Source organism: Somniosus microcephalus, chromosome 18, assembly GCF_052327205.1.
Source record: "Somniosus microcephalus isolate GS21.2 chromosome 18, FLI_Smic_1.0, whole genome shotgun sequence".
Classification (NCBI taxonomy): Eukaryota; Metazoa; Chordata; class Chondrichthyes; order Squaliformes; family Somniosidae; genus Somniosus; species Somniosus microcephalus.
In genome coordinates, this window is record NC_141004.1 from 67,195,182 (window position 1) to 67,215,202 (window position 20,021).

At 51.5% G+C, this 20,021-nt stretch overlaps 1 protein-coding gene across 1 annotated transcript in view; it reads left to right on the plus strand.

Annotated features, from left to right (window-relative positions):
* Positions 1–410: 410 nt before the first annotated feature.
* The window catches only part of dennd2c (DENN/MADD domain containing 2C), a gene marked incomplete at its 5' end in the record, with an annotated part of 71,865 nt that continues 52,254 nt past the window's right edge, over positions 411–20,021 (plus strand). The window contains 3 exons of the mRNA XM_086011800.1: positions 411–582; positions 9,401–9,510; positions 12,693–12,884. Coding sequence (XP_085867926.1) covers positions 411–582; positions 9,401–9,510; positions 12,693–12,884 — 474 coding nt within the window. The remainder of the gene's footprint in view (positions 583–9,400; positions 9,511–12,692; positions 12,885–20,021) is intronic.

Genomic DNA, 20,021 nt, shown 5'->3' on the forward strand with positions numbered 1-20,021 from the left:
AGTCCCGCTGCTCCCACCCAATGACTGGGTGACTGCGAGCCACACAACAGGTGGGCTCCTATGTATTCTCTTGATTTTCAAATATCTGCTTTGTGCCTCTCTTCTCTCCCCCCACCCCCCTTCCCCTCCTCTCTCTCTCTCCCCTACCTTCTTTGTGTTCATCAAGAGTTTGGTTTATTGAGGGTGGAAAGAGATGTAATATCTAGTGCTAAGGATCTAAGATCACCTAGAGATTGATGTGAAGACCAGTGCTGTAACTCTCTCTGAATTTATGTTTTCATTTTGGGGCCTTGTCCCTAGGGACGATCTCCTGGATGTTGGGTGACTAGTGGTGCCATTGTCACGTGTAACCCACTTCTACCTGCGATACTCCTGAACTCCAGAGTCTTTCCTCCTTGACCTGACTCCATACACTGCAACCCTCTCTTTGCAGGAAGTCCTTTGAGTTTGAAGATGCGGAAGGTCTTCAGATCCTCCAGACACCAGCGGCGAGTGAGAGGACTCGTAACAAAGATGGCAACAAGACTAAAATAACACTTTCCAAAACTGTGTCTGAAGAGAACATCTATGAGGATATTATAAGTAAGCAGTGTGATTCAAATATGAAATAATTCTTTGTTATATTCAGTTGTTCTTTTATTTTCACTCTGCCTTTAAAAGTGATTCCCCAGATTTCCACCACACTTCCTGAAAGTGTCCCTCGGCTCCAGCGTCAATGGGCCACACATCTGTAAGATGGAATGTGTCGCCCCTTTAAGTGGCACACCATTTATACTGCATCATTAATGGGGAAATGCAAATGGAGCTGGAAATGGGGCACTAAAGGGGTTATTGTAGAGGGCAGTAGTGCAGTAATGGGCTCCCTCGTATGTAGTCATTTCAATTGCCATTGCATATAAGCTCTCTATGCGTGTGTATGCACGCATAAGCATCAGCCTGTGCTTCCCTCCTTGGACAGGAGCTCCCCCTGTATGAGCCCGTTTCCTGTAAAGCTCCTGCTCCTCTATAGGTATCTGTAGGGACAATATTGGTCGAGATGGTATTTATAGGGACAGAATCAGTAGCTTTGTGTGTCCCACTCCATAGGTTTTCAAAGAATGACCATTTTAAGGTAACCTTGGATGGGGTGCTGGTATACAATGTGTGCAGGGGGACAGGGCACGGAGCTGGACTCAGAGCCAAGGGAGGGGGCTCGGTGCCGGGGAGGGGGGGTCACGGAGCCGGAAGCTGGGGAGGGGGATGTCGTGATGAGCTGTGAGTCTGTGTCCCTGATCACTCGCACACTGAGATCCCAGTCTAGCTACATTGTTGCAGGCGAACCGGAGCAGAGTTCCGACACTTCGCACAGGGAGGGGCTGAAAATTTTAAAAAACGGCATTGTCAGGCCTCAAAAATCAAGACCATCTCCGTCTCCTCCTTCCCCATCTCCTCAGCCTCCTTCCCCATTACAGCCCTGAACCAATATGACTGCAGTTTATCCCCATCACTTACCCTCCCTCCCGACCTCACTAGGCTCGTCTCCTCTGATCCACCTCCTGCTCCCCCTCCCTCCTGCCCTCACCAGACTCGTCTCCTCTGATCCACATCCTGCTCCCCCTCCCTCCCACCCTCACCAGACTCGTCTCCTCTGATCCACCTCCTGCTCCCCCTCCCTCCCACCCTCACCAGACTCGTCTCCTCTGATCCACATCCTGCTCCCCCTCCCTCCCTCCCTCCCTCCCTCCCTCACCAGACTCGTCTCCTCTGATCCACCTCCTGCTCCCCCTCCCTCCCACCCTCACCAGACTCCCCTCCTCTGATCCACCTCCTGCTCCCCCTCCCTCCCACCCTCACCAGACTCGTATCCTCTGATCCACCTCCTGCTCCCCCTCCCTCCCGCCCTCACCATTCTCGTCTCCTCTGATCCACCTCCTGCTCCCCCTCCCTCACCAGACTCGTCTCCTCTGATCCACCTCCTGCTCCCCCTCCCTCCCGCCCTCACCAGACTCGTATCCTCTGATCCACATCCTGCTCCCCCTCCCTCCCTCCCTCCCTCCCTCACCAGACTCGTCTCCTCTGATCCACCTCCTGCTCCCCCTCCCTCCCACCCTCACCAGACTCGTATCCTCTGATCCACCTCCTGCTCCCCCTCCCTCCCACCCTCACCAGACTCGTCTCCTCTGATCCACCTCCTGCTCCCCCTCCCTCCCGCCCTCACCAGACTCGTCTCCTCTGATCCACCTCCTGCTCCCCCTCCCTCCCGCCCTCACCAGACTCGTCTCCTCTGATCCACCTCCTGCTCCCCCTCCCCTCCTCTGATCCACCTCCTGCTCCCCCTCCCTCCCACCCTCACCAGACTCGTCTCCTCTGATCCACCTCCTGCTCCCCCTCCCTCCTGCCCTCACCAGACTCATATCCTCTGATCCACCTCCTGCTCCCACCCTCCCCATCCAAAGGCCTCAACTGCTTGCTGACATCATCATTTGCACAGTGTCTTTTTCAAGTCCATAATTACCACCCTGTCCTCAAGAAAATCCACCTCACCCCTCTCTTTTCAAACCACTGTCTCATTTTGACCCTGCCTTTTCTCTCCAAAACCCTTGAAGTCATTTCCATTCAGCCCTATGCTCATCTCTCCCAAAATTCCCTGTTACCACATTGAAATGGTCCCAATTGGTCATCAGCAACATCCTCTGCGCCTGCAACAATGGCTCATTATCCCTTCTTGACCTCCTCAGCCTTACTCTGGTGATTTATTCTCTCCTCCTCCACCATCTCTCCTGTGTTCTCCTCCATGCTGCCTTCTGGCGATGAGCCAGAACTTGCACCAATTGAATATTGGAAAAACCAAAGCCATTATTCAGCTCCCATCAAAACCCTGCTCCCTTGCCCCTCCCCACCCTCAATTGACTCACTGTCCCCCAAAGCAGCTCATCAGCTAAGGCCTGAGCTTCATCCCCTTACACCCCCACCTCAATGAGTTTCGAGCTCGGCACGATGCTGAGCTCTTTTTCCACCGCCTTCATCTCCGTGCCCACTTCTTTGACCAGAAGTCTAACCCCCCTGCACGGCTGACCCTTTCTCCTGCGTTCAGAATTCTCATTCTACCTGAACCCCTCCCCCTGGCCTCTTACCCTCTCTAGATCTTTTCATTGTAAACTGCCGCTGTGACATCGGCCGTCTCCATTTCTCTGCTCCCCTCACTCACTCCAACCTACCTCCCTCTGAACTTGTAGCACTCCATTCTCTCATAGTCATTAAACCTGCTGACGAGGGTGGTGCTGTTGTTGTTTGGTGAACCGACCTCTACCTAGCGGAAGCTGAACGCCAGCACTCCAACACCACCTCCTACCTCCGCCTGGCCCATGACCCCACTACCGAACATCAAGCCACCATTTCCAAGACTGTCACTGACCTCATCTCCTCTGGAGATCTCCCCCCCCCCCCCCCCCCCCCGCCATGGCCGCCAACCTCATAGTTCCCCAACCCCGCACAGCCCGCTTCTACCTCCTTCCCAAGATCCACAAACAGGACTGCCCTGGTAGACCCATTGTTTCAGCCTGTTCTTGCCCTACGGAACTTATCTCTTCCTATCTCGACTCTTTTTTTCTCCCCTTGTCCAGTCTCTTCCCACCTACATCCACGACTCTTCCGACGCCCTCCGCCACTTTAACAGTTTCCAGTTTCCTGGCCCCAACCGCCTCCTTTTCACTATGGACGTCCAATCCCTCTACACCTCCATCCCCCACCAGGATGGCCTGAGGGCGCTCCGCTTCTTCCTTGAACAGAGGCCCAGCCAGTCCCCATCCACCACCACCCTCCTCCGCCTGGCTGAACTTGTTCTCACATTGAACAACTTCTCCTTTGACTCCACTCATTTCCTCCAAATCAAAGCTGTTGCTATGGGTACCCACATGGGTCCTAGCTATGCCTGCCTTTTCGTGGGATATGTGGAACACTCTTTGTTCCAGTCCTACTCGGGTCCCCTCCCTCACCTCTTTTTCTGGTACATTGATGACTGTATCGGTGCCGTTTCCCACTCTCGCCCTGAACTAGACAATTTCATTCACTTTGCTTCCAATTTCCACCCTTCCCTCGCCTTTACATGGTCCATCTCCGACCCTTCCTTTCCTCGACTTCTCCGACTCCATCTCTGGGGAAAAGGTTATTGACAAACATTCACTACAAGCCCACTGACTCCCACAGCTGCCTGGACTACACTTCCTCCCAGCCCGCCTCCTGTAAGGACTCTATTACATTGTCCCTGTTTCTCCATCTCCACCACATCTGCTCTGACGCTGCTACCTTCCATACCAGTGCTTCTGACATGTCTTCCTTTTTCCTCAACCGAGGATTCCCCTATACCGTGGTTGACACGGCCCTCGACCGTGTCCGTTCTATCTCCCGCACTTCTGCCCTCACCCCTGCCCCGCCCTCCCGGAACCACGATAGAGTTCCCCTTGTCCTCACCGTTCACCCCACCAGCCTCCACATTCAATGAATCATCCTCCGCCATTTCCACCACCTCCAGCGTGATCCCACCACCAAACGCATCTTCCCCTCACCTCCCCTTTTCAGCATTCCGTAGGGACCGCTCCCTCCGCGACACCCTAATCCACTCCTCTATCACTCCCAGCACCCCTTCCCCTTTGCCCGGCACCTTCCTGTGCAAGCGCAGGAGATGCAACACATGCCCTTATACCTCCCCCCTTCCCACTGTCCAGGGCCCCAATTGCCCCTTCCAGGTGAAACAGCGATTTACTTGTACTTCTTGCAATTTAGTGTACTGTATTCGCTGCTCACGATGTGGTCTCCTCTACATTGGGGAGACCAAACGCAGATTGGGTGACCGCTTTGAGGAACACCTCCATTCAGTCCGTAAGGGACACCCCGAGGTTCCAGTCGCCTGTCACTTTAATTCACCGCTCCACTCCCACTTGGACCTCTCCGTCCTTGGCCTCTTGCATTGTTCCACGGAAGCTCCGCGAAAGCTCGAGGAACAGCACCTCATCTTTTGATTAGGCACTTTACAACCCTCTGGACTCAACATAGAGTTCAACAATTTCAGATCATAACCTCAGCCCCTATCATATATATATTTTTTTATCCACACTTTTTGTTTGTGCCTTTTTTCCTCTCTCCCACACGGCAGCTGTCTTTCATTCTGCCAGCGCAATTTACACTTCATCTAGAGCCATCCTTTGTTTCTTAACCTGTCCCATTACCAGCTCCTCTTGCCTTGAATATCTCTTAATGCCTCTTTACTTCTCCTGCCTTCTATCCTATCACAGACCTTCCCTTTTGTTCTTTCATCCCCTCCCCCATTTTCCAGCCCCTAAACTTACTTTAAAATCTGTTCCATTTCCTGCTTTTTTCCAGTTCTGACGAAGGGTCTTCAACCTCAAACGTTAACTCTGTTTCTCTCTCCACGGATGCTGCCTGAGCTGCTGAGTTTTCCCAGCGTTTTCTGTTGTTATTTCATCCACATCCTTGCCCAACATTCCTCCAGCCCTCTGCCCCATCCTACAGCCCTCCGACTCTGGCCTTCTGTGCATTCACTTAGTGGCGCAGCTTTCGGCCATCTTAAGTCCTCGTGTCTGGAACTTCAACTTGCTACCTCCCTCCCCACCTTTGCATTTGGTGAACTCTCCTAATTCTCCAACTGCCCCTCTGTCCATGTGAAGCCCATGTTTTATCAACTCAAGAGCACTACACAAGTGAAAGTTGTTCTGCTCTCATCAGCTGGCTCAAAGTGATGGGGCAGAGACCTGGGATTGGTTCATCCACTTGGCTGCAGCCCATGCAGGATCCTGGTGGACCACGGAATGGGGCTATGATGGAGCAGGACCAATTTTGCAAAAGATAAACTCCTTTGCTTAATGTTTCTTGCAGATCCCAAGAGTGATGCATTTTATTCCTCCAATTTTCTCCCCTCGTCCAAAGGTGCTGATCCTTCCTAAGTGATAGTTTAACAGGTGGGCACCAGAGATCAGCCAGGGTTTCTACTGATCCCCGCCCAGTGACCCCTGGAGTATTGTGGCCAGTTCTGGGCACCACACTTTGGGAAGGATGTCAAGCCTTGAAGAAAATGTAGTGGAGATTTACCAGAATATTACCAGGGACGAAGAGCTTCAATTACTGGGAGCGATTAAAGAAGCTGGGATTGTTCTCCTTAGAGCAGAGAAGGTTAATGAGAGATTTAATAGGGGCGTTCAAAATTATGAAGGATTTTGATGAGAGTAAATAAGGAGAAACTGTTTCCAATGGCTGCAGGTCACAGATTTAAGATAATTGGCAAAAAAAAACATGGAGATGAGAATTTTTTTACACGAATTATGTTCTGTAATGCACTGCCTGAAAAGGTGGAGGAAGCAGACTCAATAGTAACTTTGAAATGAGATATATAGTTGAAAAGGAAAAATTTGCAGGGCTATGGGGAAAGGGCAGGAGAGTGGGACTAATTGGACAGCTCTACCAAAGAGGTAAATGGCATGATGGGCCGAATGGCCTCCTTGTGTGCTGTAAGATTCTATGAAGAGGAATTGGCTCAAATGTGAGGTCCTCCACAGTTAAATAGCCTGCCAACACTCGAGGCCTAGGCTCACATATAAAGGAGAACCACGTGAGCAAGGGACCAGCAGGCTACCGGTGTCTGTAGAACTGTACCCCAGCAAGGTGCAACTCCATTTAAGATGGGGGGAAACCTGGGGCAGGGTGGGGGGAGTGCGTGGAGGTGGAGAATGCATGCAGCACTCATTGAGCAAGGCTGAGCTGCAGACTGCGTAAGAATCGGCAGATTCAGGTTGTCATTGCACAGAGCAACCTTCATCCAGCAGTCGACACACTCCCATCTCCCTGGTTGGAAGCAGGCCAGAAGTTCCCTGGAATGTGGCTGTGATACTTTATATCCCCAGTTACAAATTGGCTGGTATGTAATGTCAAATTACTGGAATGTATGAGAGTGAGGAGGCCAGTATCTGGAGCTCCTTGGAGCTGGGTCACTGTTTGCTGGGTCAATTGTGGAGGGCTGTGAGAAATTCAACCCCTCCGCTTCCAGATGCCTTTGACGCCCCCACTTGCTTTGAGTCATGCAGCTGGTGGCAGTAACTCTAGAGGGGCTGCACAGTTAGACACTAACAGCAGTGCATTGTATCAGGAACTCCACTGTCGATACGCACAGCCTTGCTCATCCTGTGTTGGCTGGTGGCCCTTGTCTAGGGCGGGAGGCTGGGTGCATGGAGCCAACTGGTGCCTGTTGGAAAAGGGGAGGGCTGTGCCCTGACTCGGTCAGGTGAGGGAGCTTGGCCCCTGTATGGGAAAGTGTGCAGGGCCAAGTCGTACATTGTTGGGGTGATAAGCAGGCCCATGTGGTATCCTGCTGCTGGCTGCCTCAGCAAGTCAGTCGTGATTTGAATTTAGGTGCCACTCCAGTGCTCTCTCTGACCTGTAGTGATGGACTTATTGGGTGTTATTGCTGAATGACATAGAATTTACAGCACAGAAACAGGCCATTCGACCCAACAGGTCTATACTGGTGTTTATGTTCCACACGAGCCTCCTCCCACCTTACTTCATCTCACCCCATCAACATATCCTTCTACTCCTTAATCCCTCGTGTTTATCTAGCTCCCCCTTAAATGCATCTGTTACTGCCTCAACTGCTCCTTGTGGTAGCGAGTTCCACCTTCTAACCACTCTGAGTAATGAGGTTTCTCCTGGATTCCCTATTGGATTTATTAGTAACTATAGGAAACTCTTTGGTATCCGGCACCTATGGGACCGGAATGGTGCTGGTTGATTAAAAATTCCGGATAACGGAGAGGTATACCTACCAAGGTACGAGAGCCCCATTACACAGCACACCGGTTACACGGCCACAGATCCAGGAGTCCCTGTTACACGGCCACAGGTGCAGGAATCCTGGTTACACGGCCACTAATATACAGTAAAATTTACCTGAACCTACTCCTGAATTTTGCCGGTTAATAGAGATTTCCGGATATTTAGGTGCCATTTAAGCGAGAGTTTCCTGTATCTTATATTTATGACCTCTAGTTATGGAATAGATGACACTGTCTTATACCCTGATATGCTCATTGCCCTGATGGTGTGTTACTTGAGGTTTGTTCCTGTACATTGCTCTGACTGTGTTACTTGTTTTCAAATCCCTCCATGGCCTCGCCCCTCCCTATCTCTCTAACCTTCTCCAGCCCTACAACCCCTCGAGATATCTGCGCTCCTCCAATTCTGGCCGATTGAGCATCCCTGATTATAATCGCTCAACCATTGGCGGCCGTGCCTTCCGCTGCCGAGGCCCTAAGCTCTGGAATGCCCTCCCTAAACCCCTCTCCCCTCTCCTTTTAAGGCGCTCCTTAAAACCTACCTCATCTGCCCTAATATCTCTCATGCCTCAGTGTCAAAGTTTGTTTGATAATACTCCTGTGAAGTGCCTTGGGGCGTTTTACAATATTAAAGGCGCTGTAAATACAAGTTGTTGCTGCTGCTGCTAGGAATTTGGCTGGAGATTGTTCCGTTCAGGATCAATTTCCAGGAATCACTGGTGTACGGACTCTGCTACACCAGCTCCAAGAAGGTTTCATTTAATCTCTGGCGAATGTGACAGACAGCAAAAAAATAGAATTGGACAAGCTGATGTCCCAGCGAGTCCACCCTGGTAGCAAATAGTCTTAATTCCTCCGACCCCGCGGACAAGTCCATTCCAGTAAGGAGTCTGACCTCCCCACCCGATACGGGTACACGCCAGTAAGGAGTCTGACCTCCCCACCCGATACGGGTACACGCCAGTAAGGAGTCTGACCTCCCCACCCGATACGGGTACACGCCAGTAAGGAGTCTGACCTCCCCACCCGATACGGGTACACGCCAGTAAGGAGTCTGACCTCCTCACCCGATACGGGTACACGCCAGTAAGGAGTCTGACCTCCCCACCCGATACGGGTACACGCCAGTAAGGAGTCTGACCTCCCTACCCGATGCGGGTACATGCCAGTAGGGGGTTTCCATGTTCAAAGTAAACTCTCCACTCGAGTATATCAAGGTTTCCCGCCCCAAGTACAATCATCCCAGCCTGGGCGATGACTGGGACCAGGCTCCCTCAGGTCCGTGGTGAGCTACATTTATATGGCAACACTGGCCACCTCGTGTTTCTGGGCAAAAAATGACCAGGCAGTTTTTTAAATTGAACAACACTTTATCCTTCAGTTTTGGACTCTGTTTTAACCGTGTCTGTTGCATTGACTGGTGCACCCCCTATTGGAAATCTATCCATTCTGCACCATGTCTGTCACCTCACCAGCTGGACTCTGCTTGCTTTGGCCTCCTGTTATGGCTGTAAGCAGCCAACACCTCCCCAGAGGCAGGGCAACCTGATCAGCATCTTCCTCCTCTGCCTTGGCTTTAGGTCCTTCCAAGGAAAATCCGTACGAAGATGTCAAGTTCACCCCGTCACTTCTGTCCAGAGGGAAGAGAGTCTGGGGATCACCTTCTCCACGGCCCAGGAGGCCTCCCAAGGTAAGAATCCCACATTATTCTCTGTGTGTCATTCACACCCCCAGTACAAAGGACCCCTGAACTGAGTGAACTTCTCAAAGGAGCTCATGACTCGGGGGCATTTAGAGCTGTTCCTAATACCTGTACACAATTGGAAAGAAAGACTTGCATTTATATAGCGCCTTTCACAACCTCAATGTCCTAAAGCACTTTACAGCCAATGAAGTACTTTTTGAAGTGTAGTCACTGTTATAATGTAGGAAACATGGCAGCCAATTTGCGCACAGCAAGATCCCACCAACAGCAACATGATAATGACCAGATAATCTGATTTTGTGTAATGCTGGCTAAGGGACAAATATTGGCCAGACACCAGGGAGAACGCCCCTGCTCTTCTTCCAAATAGGATTTTTTACGTCCAAATTGTCTTGGGTCCCCACCACAAACTCCATTCCCTAGCCACCGACTCCATCCCTCTCCCTGGTAACTGTCTCAGGCTGAACCAAACTGTTCGCAACCTTGGTGTAGTAGTTGACTTCGAGATGAGCTCCCGAGCACATATCTGCGCCATCACTAAGACTGCCAATTTCCACCTCCATAACATTGCCCGACTCCATCCCGACTTAACTATTCCAACACACCCCTGGTAGGCCACCCTCCATAAACTTGAAGTCATCCAAAACTCTGTTGCCCGTGTCCAAAGTCTCATTGAACCATCACCCCTATGTTCGCTGGCCTGCATTGGATCCCAGTTAAGCAATGCCTCCATTTTAAAATTCACATCCTTGTTTTCACATCTCTCCGTGGCCTCGCCCCTCCCTATCTCTGTAACTTCCTCCAGCCCTACAACTCTCACATATCTGCGCTCCTTCAATTCTGGCCTCTTGAGCATGCCTGATTTTAATCGCTCCACCATTGGTGGTCATGCCAAGGACCTAAGCTCTGGAATTCCCTCCCTAAACCTCTCCACTTCTCTACCTCTCTCCTCCTTTAAGATGCTCCTTAAAATCTACCTCTGACCAAGCTTTTGGTCATCTGCCATAATATCTCCCTATGTGGCTCGGGGTCAAATTTTGTTTAATAATGCACCTGTGAAGCATCTTAGGACGTTTTACGATGTTAAAGGTGCTATATAAATGCAAGTTGTTGTTGTTGAATAAAAGCGCAGGCCGTTCCATGTGACATTTTGCTGATTCGCAAGTTTATTCCACTTGTGATTGGGGCCTGGACGTGGTGTGGAAGTCTGTCTGAAGCTGTGTTCAGTTTCCAGCCAAGCTGACTGCACACAAGACTCCACACATCTGTCAGTGGGATCCTACTGAAATGTTCCACCAGTGACACAGTGACCCATCCTCCGCTGATCGATGCTGCGCTCCAGAAACCACGCACACACTTGTGTTTCAGAGTTGTTCCAATTTTTTTTAAACCAATCTGTTCTCATGTGAGTGCCTCACTTGCATTGATTCCTAGTGATGCCCGTTGGACTTGGGTAATCGCGGCGCTGTCATATTGGGCCTGAGTTCACTGGGATTGTATTACCTTGAGTATTGATGATTTAAGGGGTGATCTAATTGAGGTGTTTCAGATGATTAAAGGAGTTGATAGGATAGATAGAGAGAAACAATTTCCTCCAGTGGGAGGGCCCAGTCACAAGTCGACATATCCTTAAAATTAGAGCTAGTCTGTTCAGGGGTGATGTCGGGAAGCAATTCTTCACACCAAGATGGATAGGTTTTTTGTTAGGCAAGGGCATTAAGGGATATGGAGCCATGGCGGGTAAATGGAGTTAAGATACAGATCAGTCATGATTTAATTGAATGGTGGAACAGGCTTGAGGGGGCTGAATGACCTACTCCTGTTGCAATGGACGGACCGTGCAATGTGCATGGGCCACGTATGCCCCACGCTGTACGGTTCGATACAGCAGCAGTAACTGGATTCACAGTCAGGGCACCTAGAGTGAAGGGTCCAAGCTGTCACTGGAGCGAAGGGGAGGCTTTTTTTCTGGGCTGGGTTTAGCAGCAACCAACAGACCTCCTGTCGAGGGAGTATCTTCTACCGGTCTCAGCTGGGTCATGGGGGAAGGTAACTGTCACTGACCATGGAGTGGTATCGATACTGACCCTGGGGATGGCTGTGGGCTGATGTGTGTGTCTCACCCATCCTGATGAGACCATCTCTATTCTGACCCTGGGGATATATGGCTCGGGAATGTAGGTGTGTTTATCACAATGGGGTTGTGGTAGAATGTGCTGGGTGTAATTTGTAGCCTTGTCAAACTCCTCCGTCACCTAAAGCTAAGAACAGCCTCTTTAAAACAGAAGTCGAGCAGAAGCATGACTAGAAAGGATGAGATTCCTCACCAGTGTATCAGCCCCTGTGGCTGTAGCATAAGAAATAGGAGCAGGAGTAGGCCGTATGGCCCTCGAGCCTGCTCCGCCATTCAATGAGATCATGGCTGATCATCGACCTCAACTCCACTTTCCTGCCCGATCCCCATATCCCTTGATTCCCTTCGTGCCCAAAAATCTATCAATCCCTGTCTTGAATATACTCAACGACTGAGCCTCCACTGCCCTCTGGGGTAGAGAATTCCAAAGATTCACCACCCTCAGTGAAGAAATTTCTCCTCGATTCAGTCCTAAATGACCGACCCCTTATCCTGAGACTGTGACCACTAGTTCTAGACTCTCCAGCCAAGGGAAACAGCTGCTCGGCACCCAGCGATGAGAGTGAAGTCAATGAGCAGGAAGTCCATGGTTCACTTGCCCCTTTATACTATTTTACAAGCGCCCTGGAATGTTTGCTAAGTTAATGGCACTATATAAATGCACGTTGTTGTTGTTTTAAGGCATTTTGGGTCTGGTGCTGGTTAATGATCACTGCACTGAGTGGCAGTAGAATGTGCACTTGGTGAGGGTATGCTGGGGGTCGGCTACGATGTTCCCCATGTCAAATTGGCAGTGACGCTGGCTAGGAATGGGTGAGGTGCGGGCAAACTGCTATCCCAGCAAGAGGCAACAGTTTTGGCAGAGGAGGAGTGAAAATTGGGGGATATTTCAGCATAAAATTCTGGAAAGGGTAAAGTACCGGATAGACAGTGAAATTTCCCATCCTTTTGAGAAGTGGAGTGGGCAACCTCAGCCCTTCCATCCAGTGACACAGTCTCATGTGTGCATGTGTGCTCATTCCACTACTTTCAGCTCCCACCCAAACCCTCCAGCCTCCTGGAACAAGCTCAGGAAAGTAAAACTTTGAAAGTTGCAGACCTGAGGAAGATCAGCAAGGACAGTACAGTCCCTCTGCTTCGCTCCAACCCTCTGCCACTGCCTGGCAACCCCGAGGACCCTGTCAGCGGAGATGTGTTTGTGAAGAAAAGAAAAAGGATCCCCGTGGTGAGTTGAAGATGGTGAACCGATATTCGGAGGTGTGGTAGCTTCATTATACCTGTCATTTTCAGTGGTGTCCAAGTTTAAGTGTTTGACACCTGTAAGACTATAGGGTGCGTTTAGTTTGGGAATTTACACCTGTAATATTATACAGTGCATTACTTTAGAAGTTTATACCTGTGATATTAGGAGGTGTGTAAGATTTTAAGAATTTTAATAAATGCCGGGTCTCACTGATCCCATGGTAAGCAGTCTCCGGTATTTGGGAAGTGTTACAGTGCCGGGTCTCTCTGATCCCACGGTAAGCAGTCTCCGGTATTTGGGAAGTGTTACAGTGCCGGGTCTCTCTGATCCCACGGTAAGCAGTCTCCGGTATTTGGGAAGTGTTACAGTGCCGGGTCTCACTGATCCCACGGTAAGCAGTCTCCGGTATTTGGGAAGTGTTACAGTGCCGGGTCTCACTGATCCCACGGTAAGCAGTCTCCGGTATTTGGGAAGTGTTACAGTGCCGGGTCTCTCTGATCCCACGGTAAGCAGTCTCTGGTATTTGGGAAGTGTTACAGTGCCGGGTCTCACTGATCCCACGGTAAGCAGTCTCCGGTATTTGGGAAGTGTTACAGTGCCGGGTCTCTCTGATCCCACGGTAAGCAGTCTCTGGTATTTGGGAAGTGTTACAGTGCCGGGTCTCTCTGATCCCACGGTAAGCAGTCTCCGGTATTTGGGAAGTGTTACAGTGCCGGGTCTCACTGATCCCACGGTAAGCAGTCTCCGGTATTTGGGAAGTGTTACAGTGCCGGGTCTCTCTGATCCCACGGTAAGCAGTCTCCGGTATTTGGGAAGTGTTACAGTGCCGGGTCTCTCTGATCCCACGGTAAGCAGTCTCTGGTATTTGGGAAGTGTTACAGTGCCGGGTCTCTCTGATCCCACGGTAAGCAGTCTCTGGTATTTGGGAAGTGTTACAGTGCCGGGTCTCTCTGATCCCACGGTAAGCAGTCTCCGGTATTTGGGAAGTGTTACAGTGCCAGGTCTCTCTGATCCCACGGTAAGCAGTCTCCGGTATTTGGGAAGTGTTACAGTGCCGGGTCTCTCTGATCCCACGGTAAGCAGTCTCCGGTATTTGGGAAGTGTTACAGTGCCGGGTCTCTCTGATCCCACGGTAAGCAGTCTCCAGTATTTGGGAAGTGTTACAGTGCCGGGTCTCTCTGATCCCACGGTAAGCAGTCTCTGGTATTTGGGAAGTGTTACAGTGCCGGGTCTCTCTGATCCCACGGTAAGCAGTCTCCAGTATTTGGGAAGTGTTACAGTGCCGGGTCTCTCTGATCCCACGGTAAGCAGTCTCTGGTATTTGGGAAGTGTTACAGTGCCAGGTCTCTCTGATCCCACAGTAAGCAGTCTCCAGTATTTGGGAAGTGTTACAGTGCCGGGTCTCTCTGATCCCACGGTAAGCAGTCTCTGGTATTTGGGAAGTGTTACAGTGCCGGGTCTCTCTGATCCCACGGTAAGCAGTCTCCGGTATTTGGGAAGTGTTACAGTGCCGGGTCTCACTGATCCCACGGTAAGCAGTCTCCGGTATTTGGGAAGTGTTATAGTGCCGGGTCTCTCTGATCCCGCGGTAAGCAGTCTCCAGTATTTGGGAAGTGTTACACTGCCGGGTCTCACTGATCCCGCGGTAAGCAGTCTCCGGTATTTGGGAAGTGTTACAGTGCCGGGTCTCACTGATCCCGCGGTAAGCAGTCTCCGGTATTTGGGAAGTGTTACAGTGCCGGGTCTCACTGATCCCACGGTAAGCAGTCTCTGGTATTTGGGAAGTGTTACAGTGCCGGGTCTCACTGATCCCACGGTAAGCAGTCTCCGGTATTTGGGAAGTGTTATAGTGCCGGGTCTCTCTGATCCCGCGGTAAGCAGTCTCTGGTATTTGGGAAGTGTTACAGTGCCGGGTCTCACTGATCCCGCGGTAAGCAGTCTCCGGTATTTGGGAAGTGTTACAGTGCCGGGTCTCTCTGATCCCGCGGTAAGCAGTCTCTGGTATTTGGGAAGTGTTACAGTGCCGGGTCTCTCTGATCCCGCGGTAAGCAGTCTCTGGTATTTGGGAAGTGTTACAGTGCCGGGTCTCTCTGATCCCACGGTAAGCAGTCTCCAGTATTTGGGAAGTGTTACAGTGCCGGGTCTCTCTGATCCCGCGGTAAGCAGTCTCTGGTATTTGGGAAGTGTTACAGTGCCGGGTCTCACTGATCCCACGGTAAGCAGTCTCCAGTATTTGGGAAGTGTTACAGTGCCGGGTCTCACTGATCCCACAGTAAGCAGTCTCTGGTATTTGGGAAGTGTTATAGTGCCGGGTCTCTCTGATCCCATGGTAAGCAGTCTCCGGTATTTGGGAAGTGTTATAGTGCCGGGTCTCTCTGATCCCACGGTAAGCAGTCTCCGGTATTTGGGAAGTGTTACAGTGCCGGGTCTCACTGATCCCACGGTAAGCAGTCTCCGGTATTTGGGAAGTGTTACAGTGCCGGGTCTCACTGATCCCACGGTAAGCAGTCTCCGGTATTTGGGAAGTGTTACAGTGCCGGGTCTCACTGATCCCACGGTAAGCAGTCTCCGGTATTTGGGAAGTGTTACAGTGCCGGGTCTCTCTGATCCCACGGTAAGCAGTCTCTGGTATTTGGGAAGTGTTACAGTGCCGGGTCTCACTGATCCCACAGTAAGCAGTCTCCGGTATTTGGGAAGTGTTACAGTGCCGGGTCTCACTGATCCCGCGGTAAGCAGTCTCTGGTATTTGGGAAGTGTTACAGTGCCGGGTCTCACTGATCCCACGGTAAGCAGTCTCTGGTATTTGGGAAGTGTTACAGTGCCGGGTCTCACTGATCGCACGGTAAGCAGTCTCCAGTATTTGGGAAGTGTTACAGTGCCGGGTCTCGCTGATCCCACGGTAAGCAGTCTCCAGTATTTGGGAAGTGTTACAGTGCCGGGTCTCACTGATCCCACGGTAAGCAGTCTCTGGTATTTGGGAAGTGTTACAGTGCCGGGTCTCACTGATCCCACGGTAAGCAGTCTCTGGTATTTGGGAAGTGTTACAGTGCCGGGTCTCACTGATCCCACGGTAAGCAGTCTCTGGTATTTGGGAAGTGTTATAGTGCCGGGTCTCACTGATCCCACGGTAAGCAGTCTCCGGTATTTGGGAAGTGTTACAGTGCCGGGTCTCACTGATCGCACGGTAAGCAGTCTCCAGTATTTGGGAAGTGTTACAGTGCCGGGTCTCACTGATCGCACGGTACGCAGTCTCTGGTATTTGGGAAGTGTTACAGTGCCGGGTCTCACTGATCCCACGGTAAGCAGTCTCCAGTATTTGGGAAGTGTTACAGTGCCGGGTCTCACTGATCCCACGGTAAGCAGTCTCCGGTATTTGGGAAGTGTTACAGTGCCGGGTCTCACTGATCCCACGGTAAGCAGTCTCCGGTATTTGGGAAGTGTTACAGTGCCGGGTCTCTCTGATCCCACGGTAAGCAGTCTCCGGTATTTGGGAAGTGTTACAGTGCCGGGTCTCACTGATCGCACGGTAAGCAGTCTCCAGTATTTGGGAAGTGTTACAGTGCCAGGTCTCTCTGATCCCACGGTAAGCAGTCTCCGGTATTTGGGAAGTGTTATAGTGCCGGGTCTCACTGATCCCACGGTAAGCAGTCTCCGGTATTTGGGAAGTGTTACAGTGCCGGGTCTCACTGATCGCACGGTAAGCAGTCTCCAGTATTTGGGAAGTGTTACAGTGCCGGGTCTCTCTGATCCCGCGGTAAGCAGTCTCTGGTATTTGGGAAGTGTTACAGTGCCGGGTCTCTCTGATCCCACGGTAAGCAGTCTCCGGTATTTGGGAAGTGTTACAGTGCCGGGTCTCACTGATCCCACGGTAAGCAGTCTCCGGTATTTGGGAAGTGTTACAGTGCCGGGTCTCTCTGATCCCATGGTAAGCAGTCTCCGGTATTTGGGAAGTGTTATAGTGCCGGGTCTCACTGATCGCACGGTAAGCAGTCTCCGGTATTTGGGAAGTGTTACAGTGCCGGGTCTCTCTGATCCCATGGTAAGCAGTCTCCGGTATTTGGGAAGTGTTACAGTGCCGGGTCTCACTGATCCCACGGTAAGCAGTCTCTGGTATTTGGGAAGTGTTATAGTGCCGGGTCTCACTGATCCCGCGGTAAGCAGTCTCTGGTATTTGGGAAGTGTTACAGTGCCGGGTCTCACTGATCCCACGGTAAGCAGTCTCTGGTATTTGGGAAGTGTTACAGTGCCGGGTCTCACTGATCCCGCGGTAAGCAGTCTCTGGTATTTGGGAAGTGTTACAGTGCCGGGTCTCTCTGATCCCATGGTAAGCAGTCTCCGGTATTTGGGAAGTGTTATAGTGCCGGGTCTCACTGATCCCACGGTAAGCAGTCTCTGGTATTTGGGACGTGTTACAGTGCCGGGTCTCACTGATCCCACGGTAAGCAGTCTCCGGTATTTGGGAAGTGTTACAGTGCCGGGTCTCACTGATCCCGCGGTAAGCAGTCTCTGGTATTTGGGAAGTGTTATAGTGCCGGGTCTCTCTGATCCCGCGGTAAGCAGTCTCCGGTATTTGGGAAGTGTTACAGTGCCGGGTCTCACTGATCCCACGGTAAGCAGTCTCCGGTATTTGGGAAGTGTTACAGTGCCGGGTCTCACTGATCCCACGGTAAGCAGTCTCCGGTATTTGGGAAGTGTTATAGTGCCGGGTCTCACTGATCCCACGGTAAGCAGTCTCCGGTATTTGGGAAGTGTTACAGTGCCGGGTCTCACTGATCCCACGGTAAGCAGTCTCCGGTATTTGGGAAGTGTTACAGTGCCGGGTCTCTCTGATCCCACGGTAAGCAGTCTCCGGTATTTGGGAAGTGTTATAGTGCCGGGTCTCACTGATCCCACGGTAAGCAGTCTCCGGTATTTGGGAAGTGTTACAGTGCCGGGTCTCTCTGATCGCACGGTAAGCAGTCTCTGGTATTTGGGAAGTGTTACAGTGCCGGGTCTCTCTGATCCCATGGTAAGCAGTCTCCGGTATTTGGGAAGTGTTACAGTGCCGGGTCTCACTGATCCCACGGTAAGCAGTCTCTGGTATTTGGGAAGTGTTACAGTGCCGGGTCTCACTGATCCCACGGTAAGCAGTCTCCGGTATTTGGGAAGTGTTACAGTGCCGGGTCTCACTGATCCCGCGGTAAGCAGTCTCTGGTATTTGGGAAGTGTTATAGTGCTGGGTCTCTCTGATCCCGCGGTAAGCAGTCTCCGGTATTTGGGAAGTGTTACAGTGCCGGGTCTCACTGATCCCACGGTAAGCAGTCTCCGGAATTTGGGAAGTGTTACAGTGCCGGGTCTCACTGATCCCACGGTAAGCAGTCTCCGGTATTTGGGAAGTGTTATAGTGCCGGGTCTCACTGATCCCACGGTAAGCAGTCTCCGGTATTTGGGAAGTGTTACAGTGCCGGGTCTCTCTGATCCCACGGTAAGCAGTCTCTGGTATTTGGGAAGTGTTACAGTGCCGGGTCTCACTGATCGCACGGTAAGCAGTCTCCGGTATTTGGGAAGTGTTACAGTGCCGGGTCTCTCTGATCCCACGGTAAGCAGTCTCTGGTATTTGGGAAGTGTTACAGTGCCGGGTCTCTCTGATCCCACGGTAAGCAGTCTCCAGTATTTGGGAAGTGTTACAGTGCCGGGTCTCACTGATCGCACGGTAAGCAGTCTCCGGTATTTGGGAAGTGTTACAGTGCCGGGTCTCACTGATCCCACGGTAAGCAGTCTCCGGTATTTGGGAAGTGTTACAGTGCCGGGTCTCACTGATCCCACGGTAAGCAGTCTCCGGTATTTGGGAAGTGTTACAGTGCCGGGTCTCACTGATCCCACGGTAAGCAGTCTCCGGTATTTGGGAAGTGTTACAGTGCCGGGTCTCACTGATCCCACGGTAAGCAGTGGGCAGTATTTGGGAAGTGTTACAGTGCCGGGTCTCACTGATCCCACGGTAAGCAGTCTCTGGTATTTGGGAAGTGTTACAGTGCCGGGTCTCACTGATCGCACGGTAAGCAGTCTCCGGTATTTGGGAAGTGTTACAGTGCCGGGTCTCACTGATCGCACGGTAAGCAGTCTCTGGTATTTGGGAAGTGTTACAGTGCCGGGTCTCTCTGATCCCACGGTAAGCAGTCTCCGGTATTTGGGAAGTGTTATAGTGCCGGGTCTCTCTGATCCCACGGTAAGCAGTCTCCGGTATTTGGGAAGTGTTACAGTGCCGGGTCTCACTGATCCCACGGTAAGCAGTCTCCGGTATTTGGGAAGTGTTACAGTGCCGGGTCTCTCTGATCCCACGGTAAGCAGTCTCTGGTATTTGGGAAGTGTTATAGTGCCGGGTCTCTCTGATCCCACGGTAAGCAGTCTCCGGTATTTGGGAAGTGTTATAGTGCCGGGTCTCTCTGATCCCACGGTAAGCAGTCTCTGGTATTTGGGAAGTGTTACAGTGCTGGGTCTCACTGATCCCACGGTAAGCAGTCTCCGGTATTTGGGAAGTGTTACAGTGCCGGGTCTCACTGATCGCACGGTAAGCAGTCTCTGGTATTTGGGAAGTGTTACAGTGCCGGGTCTCACTGATCCCACGGTAAGCAGTCTCCAGTATTTGGGAAGTGTTACAGTGCCGGGTCTCTCTGATCCCGCGGTAAGCAGTCTCCGGTATTTGGGAAGTGTTACAGTGCCGGGTCTCACTGATCCCACGGTAAGCAGTCTCCGGTATTTGGGAAGTGTTACAGTGCCGGGTCTCTCTGATCCCGCGGTAAGCAGTCTCCGGTATTTGGGAAGTGTTACAGTGCCGGGTCTCACTGATCCCACGGTAAGCAGTCTCCGGTATTTGGGAAGTGTTACAGTGCCGGGTCTCTCTGATCCCACGGTAAGCAGTCTCTGGTATTTGGGAAGTGTTACAGTGCCGGGTCTCACTGATCCCACGGTAAGCAGTCTCCGGTATTTGGGAAGTGTTACAGTGCCGGGTCTCACTGATCGCACGGTAAGCAGTCTCCGGTATTTGGGAAGTGTTACAGTGCCGGGTCTCACTGATCCCACGGTAAGCAGTCTCCGGTATTTGGGAAGTGTTATAGTGCCGGGTCTCACTGATCCCACGGT